The sequence below is a fragment of the Marmota marmota genome, unplaced genomic scaffold (genome assembly GCF_001458135.2).
Source record: "Marmota marmota marmota unplaced genomic scaffold, marMar, whole genome shotgun sequence".
NCBI classification, from domain to species: Eukaryota; Metazoa; Chordata; class Mammalia; order Rodentia; family Sciuridae; genus Marmota; species Marmota marmota.
In genome coordinates, this window is record NW_026000211.1 from 12,692,044 (window position 1) to 12,710,505 (window position 18,462).

At 31.3% G+C, this 18,462-nt stretch overlaps 1 protein-coding gene across 4 annotated transcripts in view; it reads right to left on the reverse strand.

Annotated features, from left to right (window-relative positions):
- Positions 1-18,462, reverse strand: part of Trappc11 (trafficking protein particle complex subunit 11) — a 60,002-nt gene that overhangs the window by 37,830 nt on the left and 3,710 nt on the right. For all 4 annotated transcript variants that reach the window (XM_048791926.1, XM_048791925.1, XM_015486172.2 and 1 more), the window contains exons 3-18: positions 18,197-18,366; positions 17,327-17,397; positions 16,191-16,305; positions 10,845-10,944; positions 10,380-10,453; positions 8,693-8,789; positions 6,733-6,866; positions 5,922-6,069; positions 4,091-4,184; positions 2,920-2,999; positions 2,743-2,821; positions 2,607-2,661; positions 2,138-2,283; positions 1,855-1,916; positions 1,622-1,754; positions 901-1,031 (exon numbers count right to left, since the gene is read on the reverse strand). In XM_048791926.1, coding sequence (XP_048647883.1) covers positions 901-1,031; positions 1,622-1,754; positions 1,855-1,916; positions 2,138-2,283; positions 2,607-2,661; positions 2,743-2,821; positions 2,920-2,999; positions 4,091-4,184; positions 5,922-6,069; positions 6,733-6,866; positions 8,693-8,789; positions 10,380-10,453; positions 10,845-10,944; positions 16,191-16,305; positions 17,327-17,397; positions 18,197-18,366 — 1,689 coding nt within the window. The remainder of the gene's footprint in view (positions 1-900; positions 1,032-1,621; positions 1,755-1,854; positions 1,917-2,137; positions 2,284-2,606; positions 2,662-2,742; positions 2,822-2,919; positions 3,000-4,090; positions 4,185-5,921; positions 6,070-6,732; positions 6,867-8,692; positions 8,790-10,379; positions 10,454-10,844; positions 10,945-16,190; positions 16,306-17,326; positions 17,398-18,196; positions 18,367-18,462) is intronic.

An 18,462-nucleotide genomic window follows, 5' to 3' on the forward strand; every position in this document is an offset into this window, starting at 1 on the left:
TTCTTGGAACTTCCTCTCTTTTCTTGGCAAATAGATTTCTAGGTTATACTACACAATTCAGTCTTCACTATCTACTTGAACAATATGTGAGTCATTGGTCCCTGCTCCCAATGCTTACATTGTGATGGGATGATATACTATAATCTTTCAAGTTCAGAATACTACTCTCAATAGATGCTTGTTGGTTAAAGGCTCAATATACTTTCTGGGAGAACAAAAGAAAATTATCCATCAAGTGAGCTTGTAAATGAAATAGCTGAAATGTAATCCATAAATTCACTTTATTATATCATACTTTGAAAATGTTCAAGTGCATGAAATATGGTATGTTCCCATTTCTTCAAGAAAAAAGTGGCTTATATATTCATAAATGAAAAATATCTATATTACTCAAGAAGTTAACAGAGAGAACCTCAAGAACCTCAAGAGAATAAAACTGGAGGATTATACATTTAATCATTTACTTATCACTTTATAGCCATCTATTCCATCTTAAATTTTTTAATATTAAACATGTATTTGTTCTATAATACCCAAATAACATTAAAATGAAAATGGAAACAAATTATTTTGAAAATTGGATTATATTCAATTCTGAATCTTATTTGAAATTAAGTTAGACATTATAAAAAATATACACACGGAATTCTTAATATTTCATAAACAAGAAGTAAAAATAAATAAAACTCAAGAGTAGGAAAAGTGTAATACTTGACTTGATAGAGTTCAAAAATATAAATAGATAATTTATATTTATATATTTATGTTACAGACCTTACTGAAGTTATTTGTTACTATGAAACCATTAAGACCTAAAATTCACTAAGTTCATTTTATGTAGTTAGAAAATGCAAGCTATAATAATAAACACAATAAAAATACATTAAAAAGTACTATTACCTGATTATTAAAGCTGACACAGAGTTTGGAAAACCTAATGGGATGTGGACAATCAGCCTTCAGATAAATGTCAAACTGAACAGGAACATCAACATGAAAACTTGGGGCATGAAACTTGGCTTTGCATTGTACTAGAAGTCAAACAAAAAGAGCTGAGTTATACACTACCAGATAAACCCAAACACTTTATTCTATGAACTATATTTACTCAGAAGAGACCCATTAGCATTCTTACTGATTTCTTACTTAAGGTATTCTTACAGGCTGCTAAACTAAGACAGTTCAACAGACATAAATGTAGCTCACTTTTTAAAAATGAACAAAAGTTAAATAAGTTTCAAAGCTGTCTTTAATTTTAAAATCAGTATTGCCTCTAAAATGTCAGTGACAAAATTTTAAAGTGAAAAGAACCATTTTAAGATTAATTTGTGTCAAAAGACCTGACTAGAAATCAAAGCATAAACCTTTTAAGTAGCTGCCTTTTCAAATTATGCCTGAAGTACGTAAATGAACAAAGTATGTTTTAAGACATAAATCAAACATTTAATATCTTGACCTAAGACATTTAGGAGAAATTTTTTTTTAAATCACAATTTAGCCATAAAATGATTATATTTTGAAAACTCTTTCTTGACTTTTACATTTATGATTCTACATCTATTTATTTTATAGTAAGAAGGATGATTTCCCTAAAATAATATTTTAGATGCTCGCAACCTACCGAATGGCACAAAGTCCTGTACTCCGATTGTGAAAACATTGCTGCCGGCCAGAGAAACTCGGTCTGCCCACAGCTTCTGAGCAGTTTTCACAGCTAAGACATCACAGTCAGGTTCAGGATCTGGAATTTCATTCTGCATCAACACAGAGGTAAACATTTGTTCAATCAGTTGGAAAAAATATCTAGGTATACATGTCCCTGAAACATATCTTACACAAAGAATTCCAACCTACCATTAAAACATTTATGAGGTTCTTTTCTATACGAGATTTCTGATCATCTTTCAGAGTTGAAGCTAAAATGAAGAAATAAAATTAGAACTAAATTCACTATCCTGCTTAATGTTTCTATAATAATTTAGAGTAAATACCTCTTCTAAAATGACTAAGCACAATGACTTGCACATAATCCAAGTACTACTAAATAGCTGAGACTGAATTGTTTTTCCAATTAAAAAGTTTAATGATGTGAAATAGTTCTGTAGATTGGATTTTTACCGAAAGAACATCACACTACCTCTTCCAAGGAGTTCTAGGGAATAAGTAATGTAATCCTTTAATTGGGCCATAAGGTAGGAACACTTCAGAGCTGTAGTCAATATAGATGTAAGCAGAGTCCACCATCCTTCACTCCGATAATCACACATCACATAATCCAGCAATCTAAGGGATGACAAGGAGAAGGCATAATGAAGAGCTTCACAAGAAGGGTTTGAAGAGTTCTTAGAGATAACAAAGTGCTCGTCTAATTTTATATTAATGTAAGAAAATCTTACTGAGATACAGGTATTTTTCATACTTAGTTAAACCTGAGATTTCCTAAAACTCTGAAAAAGATAGTACCAACAGAAGGCACTTGGAAAAATATCACAGAAATGGAATATAACAGAAATATGGAAATAATAAATTCAATATAAAGTTCTACTTCTATTTCACTGTAAGGTAAACAGAATACTTATTAAAAATAAATAGTAAATAAGACTCACTTCAAAGCTTTGGTATAATCCTTTGCATAATAATATTCCTCTCCCATCTGAACCACTATGAAGGAAAAAAAGACTTATGTACATAATTTAAAATTACTCAAAGTTGCATGAATTTCAGCATGTTATGGATACATACTTAGATGACTTTTCATTCTTGGACACTTATACTTTTTGAATTGTGCAACAGCATTACTCAGGAGAGTTATTATTATTTCCTGTGAAAAGATAGAAAGCATGAAACATTTAAATAATCTCATTTTCTTGAATTCTGTAAAAACTAGTTTATATTGAGGGGGAAAAAACAACAACTTACAGAGTGAACAACATTTCTCTCCTTCAGCTGAAGGGCAAGAATTCCCATCTTCTCTTTTTCAGGATCAGAAAGATCAAAACCTGTGAAAGACGAGACGCAACCCATTTTAAACAGCTCATTTAACTTAAATCTTCACATAAATATAGTATGTGTACACTCCTGGAGTCCTTTACTGTAATATAATGTATTTAAGATTATCAACTATTCTAGACTCTTCAAGATTCTAAGGCAGCTTTATTAACAAAAAACTTCATTGTGATCTCTGTTTTGCAGAGAACATTACTGAGCTCAGTGTTCTTTTATCTAGTGGAATCATCTTAAGAGTAGTATTCATATCATTCTCTACAAGTTCTCTATAAAGATCAAAGTACATAATCTCTTAACAATTGAGATAGATTCCACTGTCACTGATGTTGCCTGAATTAAATTATGTATAAAACACAAAAAGGATGTAGATAATTTTGGGGGATTTTTTTGGGGGGGGTACAGGGATTGAACTCAGAGGGGCTTACCCACTGAACCACATCCCCAGCTTATTTTATTTTTTATTTAGAGACAGGGTCTCAATAAGATGCTCAGGGGTCTCACTAAGTTGCTGAGTCTGGCTTTGAACTAGAGATCCTCCTGCTTCAGCCTCCCAAGTGGCTGGGATTATAGGGGTGCACAATTGTATCCATCTTATAAATTGTTTTTAAAGTGATACAAGTTAATGTTGTTTTAAAAGGTCACATTAATCATTAAAGTTAACTGGAATTAAAAAGTTTCAGTAGTAACAGTGGCTTATTTAAGACACAGATGTCTAAATATTTTAATCACATCAATATCTTTAATTAAAAATGACCTATGATATAGTGATACAAACAAATCTAAAATCTAAAAAACTACATATCTGAAAAAAATGTTTCAAAAGCATATATTTTTATTTCAACATAATTTTTCTTTTCTTTTTTTTTTTTTTTTAATTTTCAGCAGACATAACATCCCCGTTTGTATGTGGTGCTGAGGATCGAACCCGGGCCGCACACATGCCAGGCAAGCAGGCTACCGCTTGAGCCACATCCCCAGCCCCTCAACATAATTTTTCTACTGGCCACATTAAGCATAAAAAATAGTGATAGCTATCTTGGCCTTTTGAAATTGAAAAAGAAGTGATGGAAAGAAAAATATTTACTTAGTATTCCTTGTCGCCATGGTCTTTGTCCGTAAAAGTCAAGGACGCCTGTTTGTGTTTCTAAGGGATCAGGATTGGGATACATTACAGAAGCCTGTGAATTAAAAATCAAACTTAAATATGAGTTTATCTATCCCATCACAAATGGACTCTTGCATAATCTATGACTGAATAAATAAGTTTTCACAAATACAAGCATCAAACATACATTCAAATATCACAGTTGTGAATATTTTTAGCACGAATTAAATTTTAATAAAATTTAAATTTAAAAATGTTTCATCTAGCATTTAGAAAATCTTATAAAAACTGAACAAATCAATCTAATTTTAACAAATGGTTTCACAGCAACTAAAGTCTTTATACTTTCTTTTTATCTTGGCTATAATAAACCAGTAAAAAAATTGCAAAGTATGTTTGATATTTATTCCATATGTATAAATATTCTTTGTAAACAAAAACATTATTACGAGGAGTTTCAAAGTCACAATTTTCTTATCCTTTCTGTTGTTATTAATTCTGATATTGGGGAAAGTGGGTATTTTATTTTTAAAAGAGAGAGAGAGAGACAGACAGAGAGAGAGAGAGAGAAAGAGAGAGAGAATTTTTTTTAATATTTATTTTTTAGTTTTCGGTGGACACAACATCTCTATTTTTTTTTTTTTTTTTAATGTGGTGCTGAGGATCAAACCCAGCACCCACGCATGCCAGGTGAGCGCGCTACCGCTTGAGCCACATCCCCAGCCAGAAAGTGGGTATTTTTGGTAGCAAAATCCAACAGATTTACACTGCTTTCTTTTTCTTCTTTTTAACTTTTCCCTTGGAACCCAAAATGCAATATAAGTGCATTCCTGAGAACGTGTAAAAACACCCAAAAGCAAAAGGATAAAAATTTAAATTCCATTCAGGTGCGGTAGTGCACGCCTGTAATCCCAGCTGAGGCAAGAGGATGGTGAGTTCAAAGCCAGCCTCAGCAAAAAGTGAGGTACTAAGCAACTCAGTGAGATCCTGTCTCTAAATAAAATACAAGATAGGGCTGGGGAGGTGGCTCAGTGGCCAACTGCCCCTGAGTTCAATCCCTGGTACCCTTCCCCCCAAATTTTTAAATTACATCTAAACCTTCTATCACTTGTTAAGAAGTAAACATTATTCTTATAGATTTTTATACAAAAATTTGTTCTTGATTGGAATAATTTTTCAATTAAATATAATCTGTGCATTTCACCATATCGTTAGTTATTCTTCAAAACAACAGATCTTGCCAAGAATAAACATATTTTAATTAGAATAACATACTTTAACATATTTCCTATAGTTGTTCATCTTCTTTTAATTTATATTATCATTAATACATTTATGAGAACTTAAATAAGTCTTGCTACTGATCTCTTAGAATCTATTATCTACTTTGGATTTCTGAAAATAAAATTCTGGGTCAAAAGATATGTTTAGTTTTAAAGCTTTTGAAATTTTTTGGCAGAATTGTCATTTTTTCATATTCTGCAATGCCCAGTCCTTCATATTCTTAATATATTTAATTTTAATAATCTTTTAAAATACTGTGTTTATATTACAACATGACAGCTTAAAATATAATACATTTAATAAATACAGTTGGAAATCACATATAATAGAAAAACTTCCAGTCAATTCACAGATAAAAATGAAGTACTTTGGCCTAAACCAAAAATAGTCATAATTCCTAAAACAATAAAAAATATTATATTCAATGATTTGGAAACAAATTATAATACCAATCAGTCTTAAGTTCTTTCAAGAGAAGATTAATAAATTTCCTAAATGCCAGATAACACAGGAATTGGTTACTTACTTCATGACTACAAAGAGCTTTTGCATGCTGTTTCCGCTCCTGAGCATAATAGGCTGCCTGCTGATAATAGAAACCAGGATTCTGAGTTTGAATGGCTGTTAACCCTAACTTAATAGCTTCATCAAATAAATCTCCAAAGGCCTGGAATCTTAAAAAAAAATAAAAAATCAAGAAATAAAAAAGAATGAAAAGGCAGTTTATTTCCAGTAATTATTCAGACTGGGAACTATGATCTCAGCAACTTATATTAAAATGCTATTGATTAACAGTTAAGACTTGTAATAATTTCTAGTGTGTAAGATTAATACACACCAATTTTAAGGTTATAGATAAATTCTAAACAACTCAGTGAGATTTACAGATAAATTCATCTCTTCTTCACTAACAAGTCTACAGATATACCATCAAACTAGATCTCAACATAGTTTTCACTGCTCAAAATACATCCAAGTTTCTGACAAAATTTTTCTTCTAGCAATTTTTAAACATAAGTCTCAAACAGAAAGCTCTGTGACAGTAGGAGTTTTGTTTGCTCGCTGATGTATTCTATGGATATAGATACACAGCAGAAACCAAATGAATGTATGTTGAATGAAAAAGATAGCAATATGAATTAAATGACTTCCATTAAAAAACTGAGCCAATCAACAGATACTATTACCAGAAATATATGTGCATCATATCATTAAAAATATTATTGAAAAAAAAACCTAACTCAGTTTAGAACCAAAGTCCACGCTAATTCCATTTCTTCAAGCCCCATGTGTTATTTTTTTTTTTTAACATTCTAAAAGTACAATTTAAAACATACTGTTTAGACATCCATGCAGCATGCTCAAAAGACAATTCCGCACTTCCAATTTTTTTCTTACACAAGTCAATGTGTTTTCGGAACTGAGCAATTGCATCCAATGGGGTATTGTGTTGAAAACACAGTCTACAAATCTGCAAAATGTAAAAATCAGCCCCAAAATAAGGGGGGAAAAAAGTCAAAAGACAAATTCATTTAAAAACATGTAAAGTTTGAGAATAACTTTAAAAAGACGACAGAACTTTATTCTCTGAAGTTCTTTGCAACATAAATTATTTTCTTCATAAGAATAGTTAAGCTAAAACACAAGGATAAACATCTTTGAGGAATGAAATAAAATAATACAGCACTTATACTGAATTTATTCTATATATTAGAAAAGCTTTTTAAAAATACAGAATGTTAAAACTTATACCAAATAATTATACCCAATTATTCCCAATAAAGAACCTAAAGATGGGCTCGGGTAAAGTATCTTCAACAGGCAATTGAGAAACAACAGATTGACTTTCGGTTTTAGAATTGTCAGAATACTGAAGATTTTCTGTAGCACAAAGTACAGTTACTTCCATAGAAAACACAGATTACAGAAATTTTCAAAAACTTTTGCCTGGGATATTATTTCAAAACAATATAATCTACGTGTATTTGGGGTAAGAGAAAAAACAGAATAATTAAAGCCTCAATTAATTTCCATATGCTTATTATAATTTTCAATTTTATTTTTTAGAAATAAAGGAATACATGAAAAGTGGCTCATCCATTCCTGTCTTTTAGACACCTAATTTTTCTTTCCATAGGCAACCAGTTTCTGGCATATGCTTCCTGATATATTCTACACACAGACAAGTATATGTATGTTTATATACATGAACTAATATGCTAGCAGCTTGCATGAGACACACTGAATTATGTCTCAGTTTTCTCACCCAACAGTATCTTAGGTATCATTTGATATCTATATATCAGAACTGTCTCATTCTTTCTTTTTTTTAAATTTTTCTTTTAGTTGTAGTTAGAAACAATACCTTTTATTTATTTATTTATTTATTTATTTTTTATGTGGTGCTGAGGATCGAACCCAGGGCCTCACACATGCCTGGCAAGTGCTCTACCACTGAGCCACAACCCCAATCCTGTCTCATTCTTAATAGGTGTATAAAGTTCTACTATTTAGAGTTACAATTTATATAACTAATCACTTACTGCTAGTTTGTTCTCAATTGTTTCCTATTAGAAGATATAATAAGTATTCATAGATATGATTTGCCAGTGTTAGCACATATGTCAAATAAATTTCCTGAAATGGAATTGCTATGTCAAAAAAAATGTTCACTTTAAATCTACACAGTCACTGCAAAAATATTTTCTACAGAAGCTGTACAAATTACACTTACACTAATAATGAATTGAAGTATTTGCTTGCACATTACCAACTTAATACCGGACTCCTTTCAAAGATGAGTTTGGAAAATTAAAAGCAGATGAGTTTGGAAAATTAAAAGCAAACAAACACCCCTTAATTGCCTGCTGAGGTGGAGAGGGAGCTATCACTACCACATACAATCTTAAAATGCTCAAACAATGGTTATAAAAGTTTTCTATAGGGTGAATAGATATACCTTTCTTACACTTGTGCCAATAAACCAAGAAAGGCTTATATAGTTCTAATATGTTGTATCATTTAAAATTCAGTAATTTAGGTAGTTTTCTTCTTACTACTCCTGTTCAAAATTAAACACCAAGAAACTTCCAACCAGTACCTATGAACTCAAAAGCAAAACCACTGCTATTAGGCTGCTAAGAATCAAGGCCCTTTTGAATAAAAGAATACAAAAAAGGAGAGCATCATTAATCAAACATCAACTTTTCAGAGCAAGAACTAATTTTGATTTTCCAATTTAAAAAAAGACAATAATACTTAAGATAAATTTCCTGTATTTGGAAGTAGAAGCATTACCTTGTAATTTATAAATCCTGCCATGGTCTTGATTTCCAGAATATTGGTTTCATGAGCTCTCAATTCATGTACAAGATTATAGGCAGTCCTATAATTCCTAATATAAATGCAAGGAAGGTGGTTAATTATGATATAAATTAATTTAAAAAGTTTCCTAAGAACAAAATTATTATAAAGAAGAGATAATATTTACTCAACCTTTAACACTCAACAGCTCAATAACAGCATATATTCATCCCCAATGTTTTTAAAAATGATCTATTTATTAATAATATATTTGGAAGGAATTACTGACTTTTCATAAAGAGCAGAACCATTTCCTGTACATTGTCATTAATATCCATCATTAACCAATGGAAGACAAGTTGACAAATGAAAGTTACTTAGAATTACAATGAAAAATAAGCATTCTGTTTAAAAAATACATTTTTAAAAAAATATCCTTTACAAGCTCCTCAAACATTGCATTAGCAAAGGTGATATCAAGACAGAACAGAGATCAACAACTTTTAAAACCTAAGTACATGCACCAGTGAAGGATAGCACTGATCTCAGGCAGAGGCTGGAGAAGAAACATCCTTACTAGGGTGGCTGATGCAGAAGAATGGAGGTGAGAAAGAAGAGCCCTGTTGGAATGGGGCCTACCCTAAGATGGAAGGCAACGAGAAAATCTCAAAACAGGCTGCTCCATAGTAAAAACTGTACTCTGAATTTCTTTTTTTTTTTAATTTTTTTTCTTTTGGGGATTATTTTTTAATAGACCTGAACTTGAAGGTTTTTTAACATCAATATTCATTGGTGTTAAAATTTAATGGTTTTAACGCAATCCATAAAAATAAACTACATGAAAGCCAATTATAATTATATGAAGTCATTAAGATTCAGAGAACACAACTTGGTGTTTAGCACCTCAACAATAAATAAAAATATGTTTCTACAATATTCTTATGACTAAGAGCTTTAAAATATACTTCTATTTTTTTCCATCTCCTTAATTATAGAATAAATAATTAGTTTTTCATCCCTTTTATACTGTCATTGTAAATAAAAAAACTGAGTTAAAGTTACAAAAAGAGTGTTTTTTTTCATTAAGTTGTGACTGTTAAAAATAAAGGATATCTGCTTGGCCACTATCAACACACTGACAACTAATCTCCAAGAACCTACTAGGCAGATCCTTCAAATGGAAAATGATGTTACCAATGGGCATCATAAATTTATAAACAAAAAAATAAAATTAAAAATTAAAAAGAAAATCATAGATGATTGGAATAAAGTACTATAAACCTTAAAAAACCCATAATCTGATTTAAATAATATTTAGTTTTTATTTACTTTGGAAATCAGTCTTTTAAGACAAAAATTCCACTAAACAAGCAAAAAAAGTCAGGAAGATAGGGAAAATTTTACACTTTATCTCTTTAGATCATGAAATTTAATTAAATTAGACCCAAAAGTTTTATGACACTCTGAAATTTACTTACAATATTGTAATGGAAAAAATGTTTTAAAATCTCAAATTATATTCCATTAATTTCTGGACAAACTAAATATTAAATTCTTGAATCTAATCAACATAAACATTTTAAAATTAATTTCAGTTTGGCTTAGACTCAGAAAGTACCATTAATATGTTAGCATTAACATAAAGATAAGAAAAATTCAGTTTGAAAACTCAGAAACTTACTTCAAAGCATTTTGTGTATCTTGTTTCAACTCACTGAAGAAAGCTATTTTGAACTGATGTCTAACAAATAAAAGCTGGGAAAAAAAGGGATGAAAGAAGCACTATTAAATACATATTTAAAATGTGAAAATTCTAATAATGTTTATTACAAGAAAACATTAAGTATAAAGGAAAATTCAAAACTAACATTAAACTATTATTCCAACAAACATAAATATAGCTTAAAGATCTATTAAAGTCTATCTTTAAGAACTTTTTTAAGGGCGAGGAATTTAAAAACAAATTTTAAGGGTAAAGAGTTTAATTTAAAAACAAGTTAGATTTCAAAAGATTTTTTAAAAAACTTGAGAAGTACTGAAGCCATTTAAGATATAAACATATTAAAGACAAGTAATAATGGACTTAAAAATAATCAATAATGAAAAATGTACTCTAGAATGCCTCTGTTATTGAAAAAATATATACCTGGTGTGTTGTTTTATTCAAAAATTCTTTATGAGATTTCACTCTTCTAATCTCAGTATAGTAATAAGTCTGTGCATGTTCATAAAAGGCATTTTCTAATCTGTTATAAAAAGAACATACAAATATTAAAGTTATTTTAAACCAAACTCTTTTCAAGAATCATATTTGTAAGACCTGAAAATAAAATCCTGAGAGAGATGTCTATTTTACTTCACGACTGAGATAAAAAAAAGGGTGATGCAAAGTAAAAACTAAATTCTTAGACAAAAATGTTAAAATTAAATGGTATACACTGAGCAAAATTCACAAAAGTCATTTACAATTATTTATAATACAAGGTATAATATAAAAAGGTTAAGTTAAAATTAACCTTTAAATCTGAGTTAAATCTAATTTTAAACAATTAAAATTAGACTCTAACTTGAACCAAATAATGTTTGAAGGAATAAATTAACTTAACCTGTCAAAGTTTTATAAATGAGAATGATAAGGCACTGACATTTAGATCATCTAACTTTATGACAGCCAGAAATATGTATTTAGGTCATCCTCAATGATTAAAACAACAAAACCAATTAGTATTATTAGAATGTCTCATAAATATCAAGCTTATTTTAGTTTTTAACTTGGCTGTGTACTCACAGATAAACATTCAAATGTTACTACAGAGAACCGAGAGCAAGTAGGCCTGACAGAACCTATGATTTCCTATAAAGTTTGTTTTGCAGAATCAAATCTTCCCTCCCTTTAAATATAACTGATTAAACAGTTACAGAGCTTTGACTGGAATGGGTAAATGCTGTAAAGCTTTCACCTTTTAAGTCACATATTTCTACATTATTTGAGGAATTTTTTGAGGAAAAAAATACATAACCAGTTTCAAAACCGTAAATAAGTAAATGATAGATCTAGTCAAGAAGTGAGGTATTAGTGAAAAGACCAATTCTTTTAGTAAGTATTTAAAACTTATGCTCTTAAGGTAATATCAAACAACTAAGAATAATTTTGGGGAAAAACAGACACTGAACTTCTTTGCTCTAAAACAGAAAATCTAACCAATTGTATTATCATTTAGTGATTTCAACTAGTTGAATTCTCACTGTCTATGCTTTTCTATGATGTTCATTTGCCCCCTACATAAACATTACTTTCTTTCCTCTCATCTAAACTTTCAAATACAGTTATAGGTCTTCCTCTCTTCCCTAAAGCCTTCCCCAGACACATCTATCCATTTGTTCTCTGAAATGATATAAGATTGCAAATTATGCAGAATTTACACTTGCAATGCTCTGTGGTATTTTACATAAATATTTTTGGTCTCAATAAAGTAACTCCTTTTTTTTTCTTTTTATATTTTTTATCTGCAGATGGACACAATACCTTTATTTATTTTTATGTGGTGCGGAAGATCGAAACCTCACGTGTGCGAGGTGGGTGCTCTACCACTGAGCTATAGCCCCACCCCAAGTAACTCCTTCTTAAAGGGAACCCAACTGATTAGTTTTGTACTAAATACACACACATACATAGATACAAAAACACACATGCATCTATCTTTTGTCTCAAAACAAAATGTATCCTACCAAATAATTTAGATTAAAACGTTAATTTTAAGCAGCTTCTTACTCTAGCCATTTATCAGAAAATAAGTGGTATATACTCAGCAAAATTCACATGAAGATCACCTGGAGTCCATTTTTTTACCATCACTGCATCAGTTTTCAGATGAAGAACATTCAAGCTTCCCAACTATACATATAGATTTAAGTCTAAAAGAAAAGGGCCTTCCCAAATTTTATAAACTACATAATGGGCAAAAATCATCTTACAAGTTTAGGGGATAAAAGGAGAAACCACTCTATACTTAAAAGGAAATATTATTGAAGGTAGATCCTGGGCTAAAGGTTGAAAACAGAGGGAAGAAGCAGAGAAGAAGCAAGAGTAGCAAGTGCCTAGCACTACTTACATCCTTCTTTTCCCCTACAGCCTTTTCAAAAAAAGGGCAACAGGAGAGAGAGTTGAATATTGCTTCTAGTGGTCCACCCACAAAAATGCTTAGAGCAACCCCAATTCTGAATGTTATAGAAAGGTAAAGACCAGATCCCAAATCTAATTGCCTGGATGTACATTATCTGTATAAGTTTTTAGATTTTTAACGAATTCAGACCCTTAAAATTCTTCATTTTTTTTAATATTGCCGTTTGTCTAATCTTTTATTTTTAAACTAGTCAAAAATTATTTCCAGTATTTTTTAAAATGTAAATGATAATAATGACAATGATAATTATGATGATAGCAAATACTTATATGGAGCATACATTTAAATTGATCTCAGAAAAAAAAATCATAATGATAAAGATTTACAAATCGCCATTTTTGGCATGTACTCTCTGTATCTCTGCAACACAACTTTCCTCTGATAAGCATCTGCTTTTTTTTCCTCATTATTAAAATGTCACCTTTGTTTTCAAAAGCAGGGTGTGTGTGTGTGTGTGTGTGTGTGTGTGTATGTATCTGTGTGTTTTAAACATTTGTTAGTTAGCATGATACTGACAGTCTGTATTATCCTAAGATGAAAGATCTGAAAATTTGGAACATTTATCTTTTCATAAAAGAAAAACACTTAACTCATCATTAACTTTGACAACTCTTCAAAAAACTTTGCCTTAAAATGATAGTGAACCTATGCAATACAAAGGAGTTTCACAGTCATCCTCCAATAAATTAGTGTTATAAGCATTGAGACATTTAAAGAAAATTAACCAAATCATTGACTTCCTATAGTATTTGTCCTTAATACCTCAAACTGCTCTGAAAACACATGATTGAGTAACTCTGCCACCTTTCTCCCAGATTAATGAATGTGAAGATTTCCTAGTAGTCGACTTTATTCTCTCTCTGAAGATAAAATATAAATATGAAGAAAGGGTTTAATGTCTTCCCTGATCTTTAATGAACTGTCTCAAGCACTCCCTGTTCTCAGATCCACATGCTAGAGGTCATGGACTCAGAGCACTTGCTTTTTACATCAGTTATTGGAATACTATACTCTTTTATTTAAATGTTTCCTTATCCCCCAACAAGATTTAAGAGTAATAGCTGAAACTATACCTTCCGCTTCTCTCACATCCATGACAGCTACATTTGAAAGCAGAGGAAGACAGGCTCACTAGTGGTTAAGGTATGGTTTCTCAACTTTTCCCACCACTGAGGCTGTGTAGGGTTGTTCTGTGCGTTGCAAGATATGCAGCAGCATCCCTGGCCTCTGGCCGCTAGAGGCCAATATAGCAACCCCCTCAGTTGTGGCAATCATGCCCAAATGTTCCCTGGTGGGTAAAATTACTCTGTTTAAGAATCACTGGACTAAAGTAAAGGATAGAGAACCTTGGCTTTCTTAGCAAGGCCATGTGTAAACTTGAAAGCCGAGTTCTTAAGAGGAAAAAGGGAACTGGAAGATAGAGCTAGTATGATAGCACACTGACAAGAAACAGCATTGGAACGACAGAAGTACTGAAATACGAAGTGCAAGGATGAACCATCAAAGCCTAGAGAGGGAGTCAAGAGCCAGCTGTGAGGCTGGGATGAGCCTCAGTGGAAAGAAAAGAAAAGCAACTTGTATGTTATCTATACATTAATTATCTATACATTGTCCTTTCTTCTTTGTGTTTCCCCATTGGTAATATAGTTGCATTAAAATACAAAACTCATTATTCTTTTCCTCTGAATTCTGATAAATCAACTCAATGCTACATTTGGCACTACTATTCTGACTTTCTGCAGTGTCCATCCTATTGTTTATTATTTCCAACATGGAGATTTTCTTAATTGCATTTAAATTTTCTTGCAATTCACTTTTTCATTTGATCCTGTTGTCTTTGGATGCTCTCTCCTTCTAAACTTATGCTTCACTTTCTTAGAAGCCATGTCATTTAATACTAATGAGAATACCAGATAGCTTACTCTGACAGATAATTTTCAGATGTCTGCTTCTGAGACGGAGAACCAAATGTGAGATAAATAATAAACAAAGATAGGGGCTGGGGATGTGGCTCAAGCGGTAGCTCGCGCTCCCCTGGCATGCGTGCGGCCCAGGTTCGATCCTCAGCACCACAAACAAACAAAGATGTTGTGTCCGCCAAAAACTAAAAAAAATAAATATTAAAAAATTCTCTTAAAAAAAAAGATAAACTAAGCTATTCTTGTGTTCCTAATAATGAAAAGAAAAAAGTCATCTTATAGCTAGAATCACTGAAAATATTCCTATCTAAATATATATTCATGAAAAATGTAACACTATAAAATTTCTTCGCAACACTAAACATTTAAAACAATGCATAATAGTTACATAAAAATATTGTGTCCACAGGTAATTTGCTCTTTATAAAGGCTTAACATTTAATGGGACTCTGAGCCTTCTTAAAACATTTTTAAATACAGTGACAGACATATAAAGAATAAAGCAGGGCTGGGGTTGTGGCTCAGAGGAAAAGCGCTCACCTGGCATGCATAAGGCACTGGGTTTGATCCTCAGCACCATATAAAAATAAAAGTATTGTGTCCACTTAAAACTAAAAAATAAATGTTAAAAAAAAAAAGAATGGGCACTGGGGCTGTGGCTCAGCGGTAGAGCACTCACCTAGCATGTGTAAGGCACTGGGTTTGATCCTCAGCACCACATAAAAATAAATAAAATAAAGGTATTGTGTTCATCTACAACTAAAAAAAAAAAGAAAAAAAAAGGAATGTAACAATAAGAGTCAAGAAATAGAGACACCACCGTCATATAAAAGATCACACATGGTAATTACTGAAAAGTACAAGGGGATAAACCATTTATATTTCTTTTTCTTTTTGAGATGGATCTCATTGTGTTGCCCAGGCTGGCCCAGAACTAGTGAACTCAAGCAATCCTTCTACCTTTCTGCCTCAGCCTCAGGAGTAGCTGCAACTATTGACAGGGTGTCCAACTCATATTTTTTAGAAGTGAGGTTGACCTAGATGTACACGTGAAAAGATGTCAGTATAGTAAGTGGAAGATCAATATGTATTATATTACATTTATTTTTGTTAGTTTAAATAGTGTTAAAAAGATATGTGTATATTTCTTCCTTCACAGAAGACATTTTTTGAAAGTGTGCTTAAGGAATTGTTGATAATGGTTATAAAGTTAAAAAATTGACAAAAGGAACTTTTATTTTACTTTTATATCCTCTGTACCATTTATATTTTTTTCTACTGAACATGTTTTGCTTTCTTAAAAACAAATGGGTCTAATATACCAATTTCTTAATTCCTAAGGAATAATCTAAAAAATAAAAGACCTTTATTTAAAAGACCTTTGTTTACCTTATAATATAACCCACAAGGTGGTCAGTGTGGGGAAGCACAAACAAAGACTTTCCTGAGAGTTCACATGCATTGCACAAAGCTGCAGCCCTTTCTGAAGCAATGACATCTTCCCCTGTTGATAAGCCCCAGAAAGAGAAAAACAAAATAAGTAGTGTATTTTTATATGAATATTTCCCCGAATCTGGAATTTGGAATAAAAACCTAAAGCACTTTTCACCATGTCAATACAACTCCTAGGTTCCTTTGAGAGCCTGGGGTTATTAACACAAACCTTTTAGGAAAAAAATTGTGGAATTTTCTAAGCCAGGACAGGAAGGCCAAGTAATGCCAACAGATACAACATATAGCTATTTTTAAAAACATAACTCAAAATGGAAGCAACAGTTCATGAGAGAAGTTTCCAAAACCACTTAGGATGGTATAAGTCTTAACATAAAAACAAAAAAAAATATTATGCGTCTAAGAAAATCTGGGAAAGCAGAAAAAACAACTATTTAAAATGATGGGGCTGGGGTATACCTCAATGTTAGAATGCTTTCCTGGCATGGGCAAAGCCCTGGGTTCAAGTTACACATATACACAAAAAAAAAAAATGTTACATAAAATAACATGTTCTTAGAGGAAATTACAAATCCTATAGCATTTTTCTTTGCATTTGTATAAGGAATAAAATTTTAAATAAACCTCAAACTAGTAAATGACATGTTTACAAAGCAAATGAATTAACTGTTTTGTTAAAGGATACATGACTACATTGGGAAGTAAGTGGAGCTGGAGGAGTAGGACTTAGATTTGTAATCTTTATTATAATTCTTTATTTTTTTATAACAAACGTTTATTCATGCATTTTTGGTACTTTTTAAAAAATTAACATACCATCAAAAATTGAATGCATGAAAGATTTAAACAGTAAAGAATCTACATTCTGGTAATGAGAACTGGAGGTATAAAGCAGGAGTAGCTGCAACATTCGACACTTGCCAGGGTGTCCAACTCAATACTTTTTTAGAAATGAGGTTGACCTAGATGTACATGTGAAAAGGTGTTAGTATGGTAAGTGGAAGGTCAATATGTATTATATCACATTTATTTTTGTTAGTATAAATAGTGTTAATTAATTGATCTTTTGTTACCTGGGGGCAAAGGGGTTTTCTTCTGAATCAGAACCACTGCAACTTTTGTGTTTCTTCCTTGTAAACTTTGCCTGCAACAGAAAAACAATAAAATTAATTAAATAAATCATTTTAACTAAACGTATTCAAGCTTTACAAAAAACACAAGTTTGATGATTAAATTTAAGATTGACTAAAAATATCAAGATTATAGTGAATCTTTTCCTGCACATAAAGAACCTATTTGGAATAATCATTTCAATTTTAAAAGTATAATCTTACATCAAGCTTCTTAACCTTACAAAAATCTGCTTTTGCAAAAGTTTAATATATATTTATATGGGTATTTTATTGATGTAGAAATTACAACACAACTTCTTTATAGTGATATATTAGTCATTCCCTTTAAAAGTGAAAGATTAATATGTGCTTTTATGTAAAAATTACAATACAACTTATTTCTTTTGAGTGATACATTAGTCATTCCCTTTAAAAGTTTAATGTATTTTTTTGTAAAAATTGTAATACAATTTACTTAAAATTTACTTCTTTACAGTAATACATTACAGTAGTCGTGCAAAATAATTAATTATCTTAAAAGTGAATAGTGATAAAGTGAAAGGGACTAAACAGTAAATTATAATGTCTCCAAAACAGATCATAAATGCAAGAAAAAACATTTGCAAAAGTCTTTCAATTTGCTTCTAAATTTTGTTACAGATTTGGCATAAAATGCAGTTAATACTTAAGGAACTAAACAAATTTCACTGGAAGTCAACAATCCCCAAAGTGACCACTACAGTCCAAAGAGCACTCTATTGCCTTCAATAAATGTTAGTAACACAGACATTTGCAAATTACCATGGCCAGCCTGATAAATGGAGGTCATACCTGACAATTTCCACCCTGGTAGCGCATTCGGACTGCTTTTCTTTCCACTGAGGCTCATCCCAGTCTAGTTCATAGAACACAACCACCAGGGCTGGCACCAGATTCAGATGTTTATTCATCCAGCCAGTCTTTAAGATCCCTTTAGGAATGTACCATTCATACGAAGTTCTCTACAAATAGTGGTAAAAGTTAAGGAAGTGGTTTTTGTTTAATTTTTTATAATAATAGCAGCAGAAACCACCTATTGGGTGCCAAGCAATGTTTGT